The following is a 15,901-nucleotide window of genomic DNA, read 5'->3' as shown; positions in this document are numbered from 1 at the left end:
CTGCAGCAAAGGGAGTCGAGAGAACAATTTTGGACTGTATATGAAGAGCTCAGGCAGCATCCCAAAAAAAAATTCCACAATTACACGAGTGTCAATAAGCACATAAGCAGGTGAGATGTATAAAGAATTAATAACCACTCTGTTATTTCAAAAAAAAAAAGTGCCTGCTTTTTTCGGTGCCGCATCATGCAAGCATGTGAACCAGTCTTCTAGTAACAGCTAGCGAGGAAGGGGTCAGCAGTAATAAACTCAAAGCAATTAAACACATGTTGTATTTTTAATTTGCCCAGTTCAGGGTCAACGGGAGCCAGTTATTATCACAGTAGTACTTTGTGTAAGAAAAGAATCAACTGTGGTGGATAATATGCCAGTCCTATGCAGGGTACAATGGCACACCCAAGTAGAAAAGAGTGTGCTGCAAGCAATCCAGAAACTGAAAATTATTAAAGTATCTGTTTGGTTTTAATCCAATTTTTTGCTAATTACAAAAAAGGAGACCTGGTGGTGCAATGGCCAGTGTTCACCTGGAGGCTCAAACTGTGGATGGAAAAAGGGGATGAATGTTATTTACATGAAGGACTAAACATATTTTCTTGATTGAAAAGTATTACAGACCCATTTCTGGTATTCAGTGTTAAAACATAATCATATGCAGTCAAGTACACTCAAACACCCCTTTATCCAGAAATACAAGGGCAGAACACACAAACCTCATACAGCTGGCAAATAACTTCTCATGCAGTTTACGATTGTTTTTGTCTAACGCTAAAAGGCTATAAAAACACTTAGGTGTGAGTGGGCACTTTTAAGAGATTAAAATCAATCCTTTTCTATCACGATTTTTCAAAACAGCCTCAGCTCTGAAAACAATGTTATGCTCTAGTATTCTTTACATGCATAGGTCTACCAAGAAAAGACACAATACTCATGCTTGTAGCTGTCAGGGTTACATAGCTACAGAACTATTTTTCTTGAGCATTAGCAGTTTTACAAACTCCCCTTTTATAAGCTGCGACGGTGTTTTGTATGGTGGATTACAGGACACTAGTAAATAAGGATATCTGTTCCGAAACTCAGATAGGTTGAAGTGGTATGGATATGCAATGAGAAGAGACAATGAATATGTTGGCAAAACTGTGATAGGAATGGAAGTACATGAGAAGCGAAAAACATGGAAGGCCAACGTGGAGGTGAATCAATAAAGCAAAAGAAGATCCAAAGGAAAAGAGCTTGACTGGTGAGGAGGAGGACTAAAGGAGATGTAACCATCTTGGTTACAAAGTGGATGATTGGTAAGTTACAATTAATTGCTACACTAAGACTTTTCTTACTGTCAGTATCATTATTTGGAAACCAGTCCCACTCCTCTTTTAGGAGCTTTAAAATGAGAATCTAGCAACATCTAATACAAAGGACGAGCAGAAAACTCATGAATGTTTGTGGATACATTTGTAAATAAGACAGAGGGTAGCTCAGCTGATGAAAAGGAATGGAAAAAATTGATTTTGTTTCACCAAAATGAATGTTTATTTTGGGCTGCCTGCACAAATGGCTTTAAAACTAGAATCCATGAAGCCTATGAAAAAAATTGTAATGCTGGGCCACCTTAAATTCCTTTGCACCTCCTCATCAGCATCTTTGTTTTGCAAATGTGTCAATCAGCACAGGCAGCAAGCAGCCTGCTATCCCATCCACCACTGACACAGGTGAACTTTTCCCAACTCAAGTCTCTTTATCTTGAAGTGAGGTGCCTTGAATTAATACATGGATTTCATGTGTGTTCCATGTCTGCAACGATCTGGGTAAATGTTGGATGACAGGAAATGCAAGGCAAAAACTGTTGGACACAATTTAAACAGAAACCTTTTCCATGTAATAGTAATAATGACGTGAAGTATATAATGTGTGAAGACTGAAGTCCAAATATCAAATACACACTTTCACAAAAGGCATAACAAAAACAAGTGCGCTTTTATTCAAGAATATAACCAAAGAAAAAGAAATCATTCCATTTTTGTTGTTGTCAATGAGTAAAAACCCAAGCCCAAATATCAAATCAACAGAAAGCCAATGTGTCTGCTTGGGTGGTGCAGAGGTAAGAACTACTGTCTCATAATTAAGAGGTTGCAGGTTCGAGTCCGACCTCTATTTTGAGCAGTAAACTGATATTATTTCTATAATATAATAAAAACATTCATTTGATTGGAGCCTGTAGCACCAGGTGTAGATTTTGGCTACATTTTTATTTTTTTTTATTATTCAGTTTTATTCTGTCAGTGATGTTTACCTGGTACAACAAACTTGCCTGTCCCTCCCTGATGACGTTTATCTCCATTCTTTTCACAAGAGCAGCGATGACCACAGTTGGTGCTGTGGTTGATGCTTGCTTAGAACTATTTGTTGTATCGGCAATGAAAGATACAATGCCCTGTGACCACTATCAGAGTATCATGCGGTATTCGTGCTTTGACAACAAAGACACTTGTGCAGAACATGTGAAAAACAACAGATTTGCTGCAATCTCAGAGTTACAACCCAGGGCAACATATTACTGTTGATGAGCAACTGTTTCCAACCAAGGTCCATTGTCCTTTCTTGCAATACATCTCAATCAAGCCTGACAATTTTGGCATTAAGTTACGTATTCAGAAAAAGATCACAGTTGTCCCACAGGAGAAAGACTTTCCAAGACTGTACTCAAAGCTTATGGAGCATGGACAAAGGCAGAACTGTAACAGACAAATTCTTCAGATCGCTTTTGCTGGCTAATATAAACTGTTGTACCACAAATCAACTCTGCTTGGCACCATAAATAAAATGGGACAGGAACTTCCACCTGCAGCTAAAGTAACTTCAATATGCAAGCAACTCTCCACACTAGTGTTTTGGTCTGGCAGTGCCATGCTGACGGTGTACGCACCCAAAAAGTAGAAGCCTGTCTGTATTGTCAGTGCCATGCACCATAACGCGGAGTATGGGCAAGATCAAAAAACATGTTCAAATGGCAACTCATATTCAAATGATATAGCGCTTTTAAATAGTGATTCTTTCATGCATAGATGTGTGTGTGAATGTGTGAGAGAGGCAGAGACGGATCGGATGTCATTCAAGTAGTTACTGGAATATAAAATAAACACTTTCACAAAGGTATAACAAAACAATTATGGTTTTATTCAAGAGTAAAACTGAATAACAAAAAAACAAAAAAAAATGACAACAAGATACCAAGGATGTGTGTGCCTGCTTGTATCCCTTCAGCGGTATGTTTTACAGGTAGCAAAGATGTACACCAGGTGTTACAGTCTCAAACATATGTTTTCATTATAATAATAATAATAATAATAATGGCTCACTACTCAAAACAAAACGAGGAGAACCCAGACTCGAACCCAAAACCTTTTGGTTATAATGCAGCAGTTCTTATCGTTGCACCATCCAAGAAGACATGTTAACTTTCTGTCAATTGACATTTGAGCTTTGGTTTTTAACTCACTGACAGAAACATGTAAATTGAAGGTTTTTTCTTTTTCTGTTATATTGTTGAATAAAAGTGCATACTTATTTGATACTTAAACTAAAGTCTTCACACATTATACACTTCACGTTATTATTACTATAACATGGAAAAAGTTTGTTTTAGTTGTGTTCAGCATTTCTTGCCATCCAACATTTACCCAGATCGCTGTAGACATGGAACACACATGAAATGCATGTATTCCAAATAACATTATTTACCCAATACAATTCCAGGCACCTCATACCCAGAGACTTGAGCTGAAAAAACTTCAGCTGCATCAGTGGGGGATGGGACAGCAGGCTGCTTGCGCTAATTGACACATTTGCAAAACAATGAAGCTGATGAAAAGGTGCAAAGAAATTTGAGGTAGCCAGCATTAAAACTTTGTTCATAGGCTTCAGGGATACTAGTGTTAAGTGTGAAAGTGCAAAATTCTGTAAAGTGAAGGAAAAATGATGACATGAAATCAGGTCTCGTGTGTTATCATTTAGGGGTCTTGTTAATTTGATTTAAAAGTCCATAACCTTATATTCCTGTTGAAATTATCATCAAAAATGTGTTGGATATGTCAACTAATATGGGAAAAAATGACTTAATTGCTGTATGGGTACACAGAAAATAAAATGGTCTTTATAACACTCACCTCCATTTCTGTAGTTTGAGATTGCAAATGTTGCCTAATACGGAGCATGTCTTTTTCAATTTGCTGAATTCTAGCCACTCTAACCTGAAATCGAGAAATATTTATTCATGAGTAGAACTTTATTTTTTAAAAACTTTACACTGAAGTTAATTTTCGCAATTACTGATGTTTTTGCACTGAAATCAAAGCAACTTATACACTAGAAAGAAAACCGCTGTAAAAAGCTCCACAAATCAGTGACTGATGTAATTTATTAAGAATCAACCCCTCTATAAAATGATACAGAACAGTTGATGCCCAACAATGTTTGTTGTTTACAGGGAAAATATATTGCATCAGGAATCCAAAGAAAAAAAAGTCATTTATTTTACAACACAATATGTTTGCAATATGCATTTTATGGTTTCTAAATTAGACACAAATCTGCATTTTGCAATGTGTTATGCACACAACCCAAACAGAATTTAATTAGCTGCAAAATGTTTAATGCCTGAAGGGGTGCATGTCAAGTTCAACAACTTGAAAAGAACTACCAGATTTCAATACTACTACCAACTCATAAAAATGGAACACAACATATTGTGACATAAACTTGAACTTGAAAACACTAAGTTCTTGTTTAATATGCCCAGAACTTCAAGAGCCGGTTATGAAGCTCTTCAATGTACAGACCTGTGCCCTATTAGAGATTTTTATAAGAAATTATTAAACACTAAATGTATCCATTAAACTGAAGAATTCCCAAGTAATGTATTGAAAACCTTAAAATTAAATACATACAAGAATGCCTTATCTGGTGATGGTAAACCTTAAAGGCACACAGAAGGCTCAAAGACTGCTTCAGCATGCAATGAAATGTCAAGATGTGCATAACTAAACATGAACATAATATTAAATAAGGAGTTGTTTAAAAATACTTAAATTTGAATAGACACGTGCGTGTGCGAGAGAGAGAGAGAGAGAGAGAGAATGTACTCTACAAATGGAAAGGTGTACAGGTAATATTTCTTGGATCTGTGGCTGCTTGAGTTACTTCATTGTTCACCAAAACCATGTACAGTATATCTTAAAGATAATTTTTTAAAAACTGGTAGAATATAAATGCATATATATGTTGTCCTCCTTTATGCTTCTACTGCTCTTGTTCACCCATTTAAGAGTTAGTTCTGTCAGCCCCAGTTTCCTGGAGGCAACACTATTCTGAGGTGTGAAGATGGATAAAACGTGATTTTTTTTTTAAACAAATGATCTGATTGTAGACAACGATAAGGAGTATTTTAGTATTATGTCATGTTTGTTAGGAAACAAGACATTTTTTAATCATTCTAATTATGATACCTTGCTACTAGGTATGTAAAACAGGTAAGAGTACACTTGGTTAATATGCTAGCTATTTTATTAATTTAAAAGAAAAATGTTGAGTGGAATAGACACTGTTCTTCCAAAATAAAATGTGAAATACATGTTTTTGAATCTTTCTTAAAATGTTTTATTCACGGTCACTCATTAGGAGAATTAGAAAAAAATGCAAATGATGCAATAAATGTGTAGGATGCAGTAAGTTTTTCTCCAAGACAGAAAAGCTCAAATATTTAAAAATGTCAGGTTTAATTAACACTATTAAACATATCCCTTTGAAATAAGAAATAATTGAATACTGTACTCGGAAACAAATCTGACTGAATATAGGCATAGAAATCTAAACTAGTATTATATATAGATAGATATAGATATATTCATACCATCCGTAGTCTGAGTCTCGATCCGAAAGTATGGGTGGTTACCTACCAGGTAACGCATGTGGTTGGTCTGCCAGTCTGCAAACATCCGCCATATGCCCTCAGTTGCAAGAAGCAGATCATAGAATGTTACATAGTTTACTGTCAAATAATGCAAAGAGTACGCGACATGTGTTTCGCCCTTATTTGGGATCATCAGGTGTACATTCTCTACTGCAAATCCTCACGGGGATCGAACCTCGGACAAGTAACCACCCATACAATCAGATCAAGACTCAGACTACGGATGCTATGAATGTAATTAGTCCGATCTCCAGGCTGTGAAATAAACAAACCACACACCGTGGCACAACGTAAAGGGACTTCGTCTCTGACGTCCAAAGTTTGATACCTGCGAGGGGTGCAGTGCAGTATGTACACCTGATGCATTATTTGAAAGTAAACTATATATACATATATACACACACACGCGCACACACACACACATACACACACTAACAAAATACCCGCGCTTCACAGCGGAGAAGTAGTGTGTTAAAGAAATTATGAAAAAGGGAAACATTTTAAAAATAATGTAACATGATTGTCATGGTAATGACATGAGTGTTGCTGTCATCAAGGATTTGATTATCATTATTTCTTTCAATCAGGTTCGTATTTGGAGGATGTGTTGTGTTCAAGTTACATTCCGTGTTTATCAACCGTTGTAAAGATAACAGGTTTCATTCATGGAAATGTTCACTACACAAATCGGTACTCGTGAATCTAAGATGTTTAACAGGCATTCCCGGTATTAAGTTGTGGATTTGCCTGTAAATATTTAGCGGCAGCGTATCTATGAACTTAATTTAAACTTAAGCTTTACAACTTGCTTTCCTATTGATATTTCTACAAAGGCTTCTACAGATTCAGAGGGTTGTTCCTTTCTTACTGCATCAATAAACAGCTCGTCTTCCTCTTTATCTGAGACATCACACACTGCATGCACGGGTTTATCTTTCCCAGTCCTGCAAACTTTAGCAAAGTGGTTCAATTTACCACATTTTTTACACTGTCTATCTTTTGCTGGATATTGACTTTATCCACCGTATGCTTTGTTTCCGCAGTAGCTGCACTTAAGAATATGCTTGTATGCGTCACTTGCTTCATATTCTTTTGCTGCCTTCTCAATTGTGTACTGCGTTTTTTATTCAGCGCTCTTTGGAGCTCTTGCTTGTTGTCTGCGTACTGCGTTCACAGTCAGTTCGCGTGAGCCGCTCAGAGTACATGCATTGAAGGTTCTCAGCAGTAGTTGTGCTATCTCATGCGATCTTGCGATGTCCACGGCTTTATTTAATGTTAGCTCAGAGCCGGCACTTAACTGTTTGTCGCACTTTCGCTGAGTTTGTGCCAAACACTAATCTATCCCTGACCATTTCATCTTCGTTTGCATAAGCACAGTCCTTCACCAGCAAATTTAACTCCGTTACAAAGTGATCAAAAGTCTCGTTTATACCCTGCGTCTTCTCATTAAACTTGTATCTCGCGAAAATCATATTCGTCTTAGGCATGTCAAATGCCTCGTAGCGGCAGCGTATCTATTGGATTGCTGCTGACGAACGGCCTTATATGGGCAGGCACTCAAATTACGTAGGAGGCGTGGGTATAGGGGACGCAATATAAGCAGGCAGCCAACTATGTCGGTAGCATGGTGATGGGGGACGCAACTCTGCCTCACACGGCGACCGAGCTGCAGGCTATGGCCGTATATATGTACATAAGTAGGATTCAGTTATGACCGTTGCGCATAGAATTTCGAAATGAAACCTGCTTAACTTTTGTAAGTAAGCTATAAGGAATGATCCTGCCAAATTTCAGCCTTGAAGGGAAGTTGGAGAATTAGTGATGAGTCAGTCAGTGAGGGCTTTGCCTTTTATTAGTATAGATACACATTATATATATATATATATATATATATATATATATATATATATATATATATATATATATATATATATATATATATATATATATATATATATATATATATATATACATATATATATATATATACATACACACACACACACACACTCACACATATAACTAGCAAAATACCCGCGCTTCACAGCGGAGAAGTAGTGTGTTAAAGAAGTTATGAGTGTTGCTGTCATATATTATCCATCCATCCATCCAGTATATAGCAAAATCCCCGTGCTTCGCAACGACGAAGTACTGCTTTTAAATTTTTATTAAGAAAAGAAAACCTTTTTAAACTGAGAGAAAATATACCAATAACTATTTGTTAAGGATCTCTTTCTATACCACGTTGTCAGTTCAGCACTCCGGTTGTAATATGACCAAGATGTGCGAGCTTACTCTTGAGAATGCAACGTATAGTTGACCAGGAGAAAAGCAATCTTGCCTCAAATCAATGGCAACCTTTTGTAGGGTCTGTCCCTGAGACTTATTACTTGTCATCGCGAAGCAGAGCCTTACTGGAAATTGGAGGCATTTGAATTGAATTGATCACAGGGTATAACAGGGATGCGAGGAATACATTGAGTGTGGAGAAACTCTAGAGACAGCATGTGTATTAACTTGTGGATTTTTCTGCGAGTATTTGGTGGCAGCGTGACGAAGTTGCTGCCGCAACACGGTGTTAGCTGTGGAGCTCAGCTCGGAGCATATTCTTTTCCTAACTTGTCAATTGTGTAATGCATAAAGAATAAAGTTACGTTAAAACCAAGCAAACCATTGTTTTTCTTGTGAAATTCCCAATAAGTTTGATGTGTCACATGACCCTCTTCCTATTGAAAAAACAAAAGTTGGATCCAAAATGGCCTACTTCAAAATGGCCACCACCCATCTTAAAGTTTCCCCCCTCACATATACTTATGTGCCACAAACAGGAAGTTAATATCACCAACCATTCCCATTTTATTAAGGTGTATCCATATAAATGGCCCACCCTGTGTGTGTATATACACACACACACATATATACATACATATATATACATACATATATACATATACATATATACATACATATATATATACTGCTCAAAAGAATTAAAGGAACACTTTTTAATCAGAGTATAGCATAGTCAATGAAACTTATGGGATATTAATCTGGTCAGTTAAGTAGCAGAGGGGGTTGAGGGGGTTGTTAATCAGTTTCAGCTGCTGTGGTGTTAATGAAATTAACAACAGATGCACTAGAGGGGCAACAATGAGATGACCCCCAAAACAGGAATGGTTTAACAGGTGGAGGCCACTGGCATTTTTCCCTCCTCATCTTTTCTGACTGTTTCTTCACTAGTTTTGCATTTGGCTACATCAGTGTCACTACTGGTAGCATGAGGCGATACCTGAACCCTACAGAGGTTGCACAGGTAGTCCAGCTTCTTCAGGATGGTACATCAATACGTGTCATTGCCAGAAGGTTTGCTGTGTCTCCCTGCACAGTCTCAAGGGCATGGAGGAGATTCTAGGAGACAAGCAGTTACTCTAGGAGAGCTGGAGAGGGCCATAGAAGGTCCATAACCCATCAGCAGGACCAGTATCTGCTCCTTTGGGCAAGGAGGAACAGGATGAGCACTGCCAGAGCCCTACAAAATGACCTCCAGCAGGCCACTGGTGTGAATGTCTCTGACCAAACAACCAGAAAGACTTCATGAGGGTGACCCAAGGGCCCCTTGTCCTCCAATAAGAAATCAGGAAGGGGGCAAATAGTTTTTCACACCACTGTATGTATGTACACACACACACACACACACACTAATCCCTTGCTATATCGCGCTTCGACTTTCGCGGCTTCACTCTATCGCGGATTTTAAATGTAAGCATATCTAAATATATATCACGGATTTTTCGTTGGTTCGCGGATTTCTGCGGACAATGGGTCTTTTAATTTAAAGTACATGCTTCCTCAGTTTGTTTGCCCAGTTGATTTCATACAAGGGACGCTATTGGTGGATGGCTTAGAAGCTACCCAATCAGAGCATGTATTACATATTAACTAAAATCCTCAATGCTATAAGATATGCTTCCCGTCGGTGCTCAATTGTTTGCTTGTCTCTGCCTCTCTCTCACCCTCTCTGACATTCTCTGCGCCTGACGGAGGGGCTGTGAGCAGAGGTGCTGTTTGCACAGAAGCTGTTTGCCTAGTGGATCTGAGCACCTCTAAGAAATGCCGGCGCTTTATCGCGGTGCATCCAAAACACACTTATTGATTTTTGATTGTTTGCTTTAATCTCGCTCTCTCTCCTCTATGACGTTCTCTGCGCTTGACGGAGGAGATGTGAGCAGAGAGGCTGTTTGCTTAAAAGATACTGAAGCTCCTCTAAAAAATGCCGTGGCAAACTTAAAAGCACACGTATTGATTTTTTGCTTTTCTTTGAGAGCGATCTCTCTCTCTCTCTGAAATTCTCTGCTCCTGAAAAGAAGAAGATATATTTGCATTCTTTTAATTGTGAGAAAGAACTGTCATCTCTGTCTTGTCATGGAGCACAGTAAACTTTTGACTAAAGGGTGTTATTTCATGTCTAGAGGGCTCTAATAATGTTAACAATGTGGGAGAGTTTCTAATGGCTTAAAATGTATAAAAATAACCATACAAACATATGGTTTCTACTTCTGGAGCATAAGGGCCCAAAAACTACATGATCGAGGAGGGATTATATTATCTCTCTCTAACTCTATATATATATATATATATATATATATATATATATATATATATATATATATATATATATATATATATATATATATATATATATCTCTATCTATCTATGTATCTATCTATCTCAACTGGGCAATCAAACTGAGGAAGCATGTAACCTAAATTAAAAGACCCATTGTCCATGAAAGCGGGTTGAGCAGTGAACCAGCCGTGAAAAATCCATGATATATATTTAGATGTGTTTACATTTAAAATCCGCGTGAAAGTCCTCTCCCGATCCGTGTATAGCCGCTCATCCAGATATAGCGAGGATTACTGTATGTATATATATATATACCCTTGCACTAGCAAAATACCAAAGATGATATTTATTTTATAATAAAGTGCACAAAGCACTTTCCCAAATATTCCAATAAACAATAACCAATAACAAATCCTCCACTCCCAGCAGCGAGAAGTAGTGTGTTAAAGAAGCAATGAAAAGAAAAGGAAACATTTTGAAAATAGCGTAACATGATTGTCAATGTAATTGTTTTGTCACTGTTGTGAGTGATGAGTGTTGTTGTCATATATATATATATATATATATATATACATACATACATATACACATACATATACATACACACACACAATATATATATATATATATATACACACACACACACACACATATATAAACATATATATACATATACATACATATCTACATATATACACACACAGCTATTTCAGATCAGTGCAATACGCTGTTTGTTAAAACGGATGACACCGCTCTTACGTGCAAGTCTGCGTGGATATTATGAACTATCGTATTTGTTCAAGTTCTATTTAAATTTTAAATAGAAGGAATTTTTATTTAGTCGACAGAAATATCTTTGGTAGGAATGGTAAAACAGACAGGAATATTATTCCTGAATAAATCAACTCAAACCTTAAACAACTTATAATATTTTGCTCTCCATAAAAATATATCCTGTCTAAATTATACAAGTTAGAAATAAAGTAAACATTAAAAGAACAAACATTCAAATTTCTTTACTCTTATGTAATTTTATATTTTATAAAAATAAACTTAGATTTTAAATATCCCAAAAGATTTTGCTCTCCATAAAAATATATCCTGTCAAAATTATACAAATTCAAATATGAACATGCTGCATAACAAAACCTAGAAATATAAATAAAATGTGTTCCTTTCAGCAATAACAAATCAAATCATTCAGTTGTCTTTGCTCATATGTCATTTTAGAGCTGGACGCCTGGCATCTTTTTGGCAACAGGTTCGTTTCTGTTTGGTGTGAGGTTCTGTGTTGTGGAGATTCTCAGGATGGATTGCAGGTGCTCATCAGTGAGGCGACTCCTGTGTGCTGTTTTGTTAGTCTTTATCACTGAGAAGAGCTTCTCACACAGATATGTGCTACCAAACATGCACAAGGTTCGAGCCGCATGTAGACGGACTTTTTGTTCTTCAAAGTCACCAAAGCGCCGTGCAAACTCAGTGCGCTCAGTTTATCAGCAAAGTGCGTGTTTGGGAACACCGTAGTGACGACTTGGTTTAACATTACTTGGTAACAGGGAAAGTGGGGCAAGTGGTTGTGTCTCCCATAAAAGCAGCTTCAATTGAAATCACTTTGTGATTGTGCACGGTAAAACGTCCGCTGAAGTGTCAGATTCTTATTTAATTCTTCTGCTTTCTGTATCTTCTGCATTGCATTCAGGTCTTTCAGGTTACCCTGATGTTTTGTTTTATAGTGCCGTCTTAGATTAAATTCTGTAATTACAGCCACATTAGCTCCACAAATGAGACACACGGGTTCAGTAAACATATACTCAGCCTCCCATCGGTTTTAAAGGCTCTATTTTCAGAATCAACTTTTCTCTTCAGCATCGTGTGAGCTAGCTTCGCAATAACTTGCAGCATCTTAAGGTAGACTTGATTAACGGTAACTGTTCGGCAAGGCAGCTGAAGCGCTGCATTATGGGATCTGTAGTTTATTGTGTTACCAGCGCTTCATATACCGGGCTTTAATAACAATAATACAGTATATAAAATGATCTCGCGGGCGGATATAATTACGCGGGCGGATGTGGCCCTGCCCTTGAGTTTGACACATATGGACTAAATAGAACTTGAAAAGATATATTTTTTCAAATGTGATCGCGCAATTCAGATAGAGTTGACGCAAGACTACAGCCTGCATGCCTCAATAAGTCATCCTCCCCTTGCCCTTACTTTTTTACCGTTCATCTAATGAATACACTGAGTATGGCTTTACCAAAACAATCATTGATGGCGAATAAAGTATCCATTATTCGAGTATGTAGATCGGGTTATATATATATACATATATATATACCAGCGTATCACTGGAGAAGTAGTGTGTTAAAAAGCTAGAAAAGAAAAGGGAACATTTTAAAAATAGCGTAACATGACTGTCAATATACAGTATTTGTTTTGTGAGTGTTACTGAGTGTTGCTGTCATCAAGGATTTGATTATCATTATTTCTTTCAATCAGGTTCGTATTTGTAGGATGTGTTGTGTTCAAGTTACATTCCGTGTTTGTCAATCGTTGTAAAGATGACAGGTTTCATTCATCGATTCGTTTCTTACTGCATCAATAAACAGCTCGTCTTCTTCTTTATCTGAGACCTGACACACTGCATGCACGGGTTTTTACACTGTCTTCCTTTAGCGGGACATTGACTTTTTCCAACGTGTGCTTTGTTTCCGCAGTAGTTGGATTTATGAATATGCTTGTATGTATGAGGCGCTTCATATTTTTGCTGCCTTTTCAATTGTGTAATTCGGTTTTGTTCAGCTCTTTGGAACTGTTGCTTTTATCTGTGCACTGCGTCAGTTCACGTGAGCCACTCGGTGTACATGCATCGAAGGTTCCCAGCTGTGCTGGTGCCATCTCGTGCTATGTCCATGGCTGTATTTAATGTTACCTTAGTCCTGGCACTTAAAACTTTCTCTCGCAGTTTCGCTGAGTTTGTGTCAAACACCACCCTGACCATCTCATCTTCCTCTCCATAAGCACAGTCCTTCACCCGTGAATATTTACCCGTGGCAGTTTGCTATTGGATTGCCGCTGACGGACGGCCTTATATGGGCAGGCACTAAATTACAAGCGCCAGCGCAGCCTGTCTATGAACTTAATTTAAAGTGTAGGTTTACATGTGCTTTGTTTCGAGTAGCAGAACTCATGAATATGGTTGTATATGTCACTCGCTTCGCTTCTTATTGTTTAGCTGCCTTCTCAATTATATAATGCATGTTTTCTTCAGCGCTTTTTGAGGTCTTCCTGGTTTTCTATGTACTGCGTGATTACGTGGGAGGCGTGATGATGTCACACGAAACTCCGCCCCACGGCTTGAAGCTCATCTCCATTACAGTAAATGGAGAAAACTGCTTCCAGTTATGACCATTACGCGTAGAATTTCGATATAAAACCTGCCCAACTTTTGTAAGGAAGCTGTAAGGAATGAACCTGCCAAATTTCAGCCTTCCACCCACACGGGAAGTTGGAGAATTAGTGATGAGTCAGTGAGTGAGTGAGGGCTTTGCCTTTATTAGTATAGATAGATATAGAGATATATATATATATAGATATATATAGAGATATATATATATATATATATATATATATATATAGATATATATAGATATATATATATGTACACATACATACATACACACAGGTATATATATGTATATATATATGTATGTGTCTATGTGTGTGTGTATAGCTTTGGTCACTGAGTGCAAGGGAAAAATAAAATATAGTCTATAAGTTATTAAACAGTAAAACATTAACGTTTTAAGAAGTACAGGTACATTGAGTACTACTGGAGTGGTTGCAGGTAAACTACATTTTAAAGACTGTGTAACACAACAGGTAAGTAGTACTAACAGCAGCTAAAATGTATATGGATCATCTGTCGGTAGTACAGTAGATCCCTTTTGAAAGGCGCTACACGACGGCTGTGGTATAGAAATGACATTTTCTATGTGAACGTTCAAATTTCTGCCTCTGGTAATGTGCCTTACCGGCATTACCAGCAATTAAAGAAAATTAGTTTTGTGTCCTCTGCAGTGTTAAGAGAGAAAGGCTTTGGTTTGGGATAAAAAGTGTAAAGAAAGGAAAGTTGCCTTTTTCTTTTATATAGTATAGAGATGTGTTTCGCTGACGTTATGATCGCCTTTTTGGGGACAGTCGCGGTGGGTCTTGTGTAGACTGGTGAGGCGTCCCTGCCATTAATCGGCTGTGATGGCACTGTCAGTCCTCCACTGCGTGTCGTGTCTTCATAATCCGAGCTGACAACCTTATAATCGTATATGTTGAAAAGAAAGTGCGAATCGCCTTAATATTAGTTTGCAGCGGTGTAGAAAAGGGGTCCCGTGTTTGCACTTGTCTGGGCTATAGCTCAGGGGGAGGATGAAAAAAATTAAAAGTGCTCACTTTGACTTAAGGCAGAAGTGCAATCAGCGTCTCAAAGGCTGCTCGACTTTAGCTGGGCAGGAGACCCCAGTTTTTGCAGACACGTTCACGATATCAAAAGTCTCAGCGCTGTTTGGAGGTAATTCATATATTATATATATAGCAAAATACCCGCGCCTCGCAGCGGAGAAGTAGTATGTTAAAGAAGTAATGAAAAAGAAAAGGTAACATTTTAATAATAACGTAACATGATTGACATTGCCATGAGTGTTGCTGTTATATATATGCCTGCCTAAATAAGTCACCCTTGCTTCGCTTTTACTTTTTTACCGTTCATTTAATCATGGCTAGTGGCGGAAAATTATAAAATGGAAGGAGGATTACACTGAGTATGGCTTTACCAAAACAATTATTAATGGCGAATTATTGTTTTTCTGTATTAACCTTATATTTCTTCAGACTTCTTCTCAAACCAAGGTGGTGCGAGGGTAAAATGAATAGGGTTGCGCTGATCAAAGTAATCGGTGTACCAGGAAATCATGCATTGACAAAAGTTCCCCTTTGCTTGTAATGCAAAGTGTAATTAAATGCATTATTTTTTAACGTGTTATGGAGCACATGCATCGAAGCTTCTCAGCTGTGCATGTGCTAAGAAAAAGAAAAATTTTAAAAATAACGCTATATATATATATACACTGTGTGCACAATTATTAGGCAAGTGAGTATTTTGACCATATCATCATTTTTAATGCGTATATTCCAACTCCAAGCTGTATTAACTTGAATGCTTATTGGATTTAAGCACGTCAGGTGATGTGTATTTGTGTAATGAGGGAGGGTGTGGCCTAAGGAGATCAACACCCTATATCAAGGTGTGCAGAATTATT

At 37.6% G+C, this 15,901-nt stretch overlaps 1 protein-coding gene across 5 annotated transcripts in view; it reads right to left on the bottom strand.

The window, feature by feature from the left end:
- The window catches only part of apc (APC regulator of WNT signaling pathway), a 187,278-nt gene that overhangs the window by 26,370 nt on the left and 145,007 nt on the right, over window positions 1-15,901 (bottom strand). For 4 of the 5 annotated variants that reach the window (XM_039759426.1, XM_039759428.1, XM_039759431.1 and 1 more), the window contains one exon: window positions 4,161-4,244. The exons of the other annotated variant lie outside the window; for it this stretch is intronic. In XM_039759426.1, coding sequence (XP_039615360.1) covers window positions 4,161-4,244 — 84 coding nt within the window. The remainder of the gene's footprint in view (window positions 1-4,160; window positions 4,245-15,901) is intronic. 5 annotated transcript variants of the gene reach the window in all.

Source organism: Polypterus senegalus, chromosome 7 (genome assembly GCF_016835505.1).
Source record: "Polypterus senegalus isolate Bchr_013 chromosome 7, ASM1683550v1, whole genome shotgun sequence".
Lineage (NCBI taxonomy): Eukaryota > Metazoa > Chordata > Cladistia > Polypteriformes > Polypteridae > Polypterus > Polypterus senegalus.
This window is presented reverse-complemented; position numbering and strand designations above follow the sequence as displayed.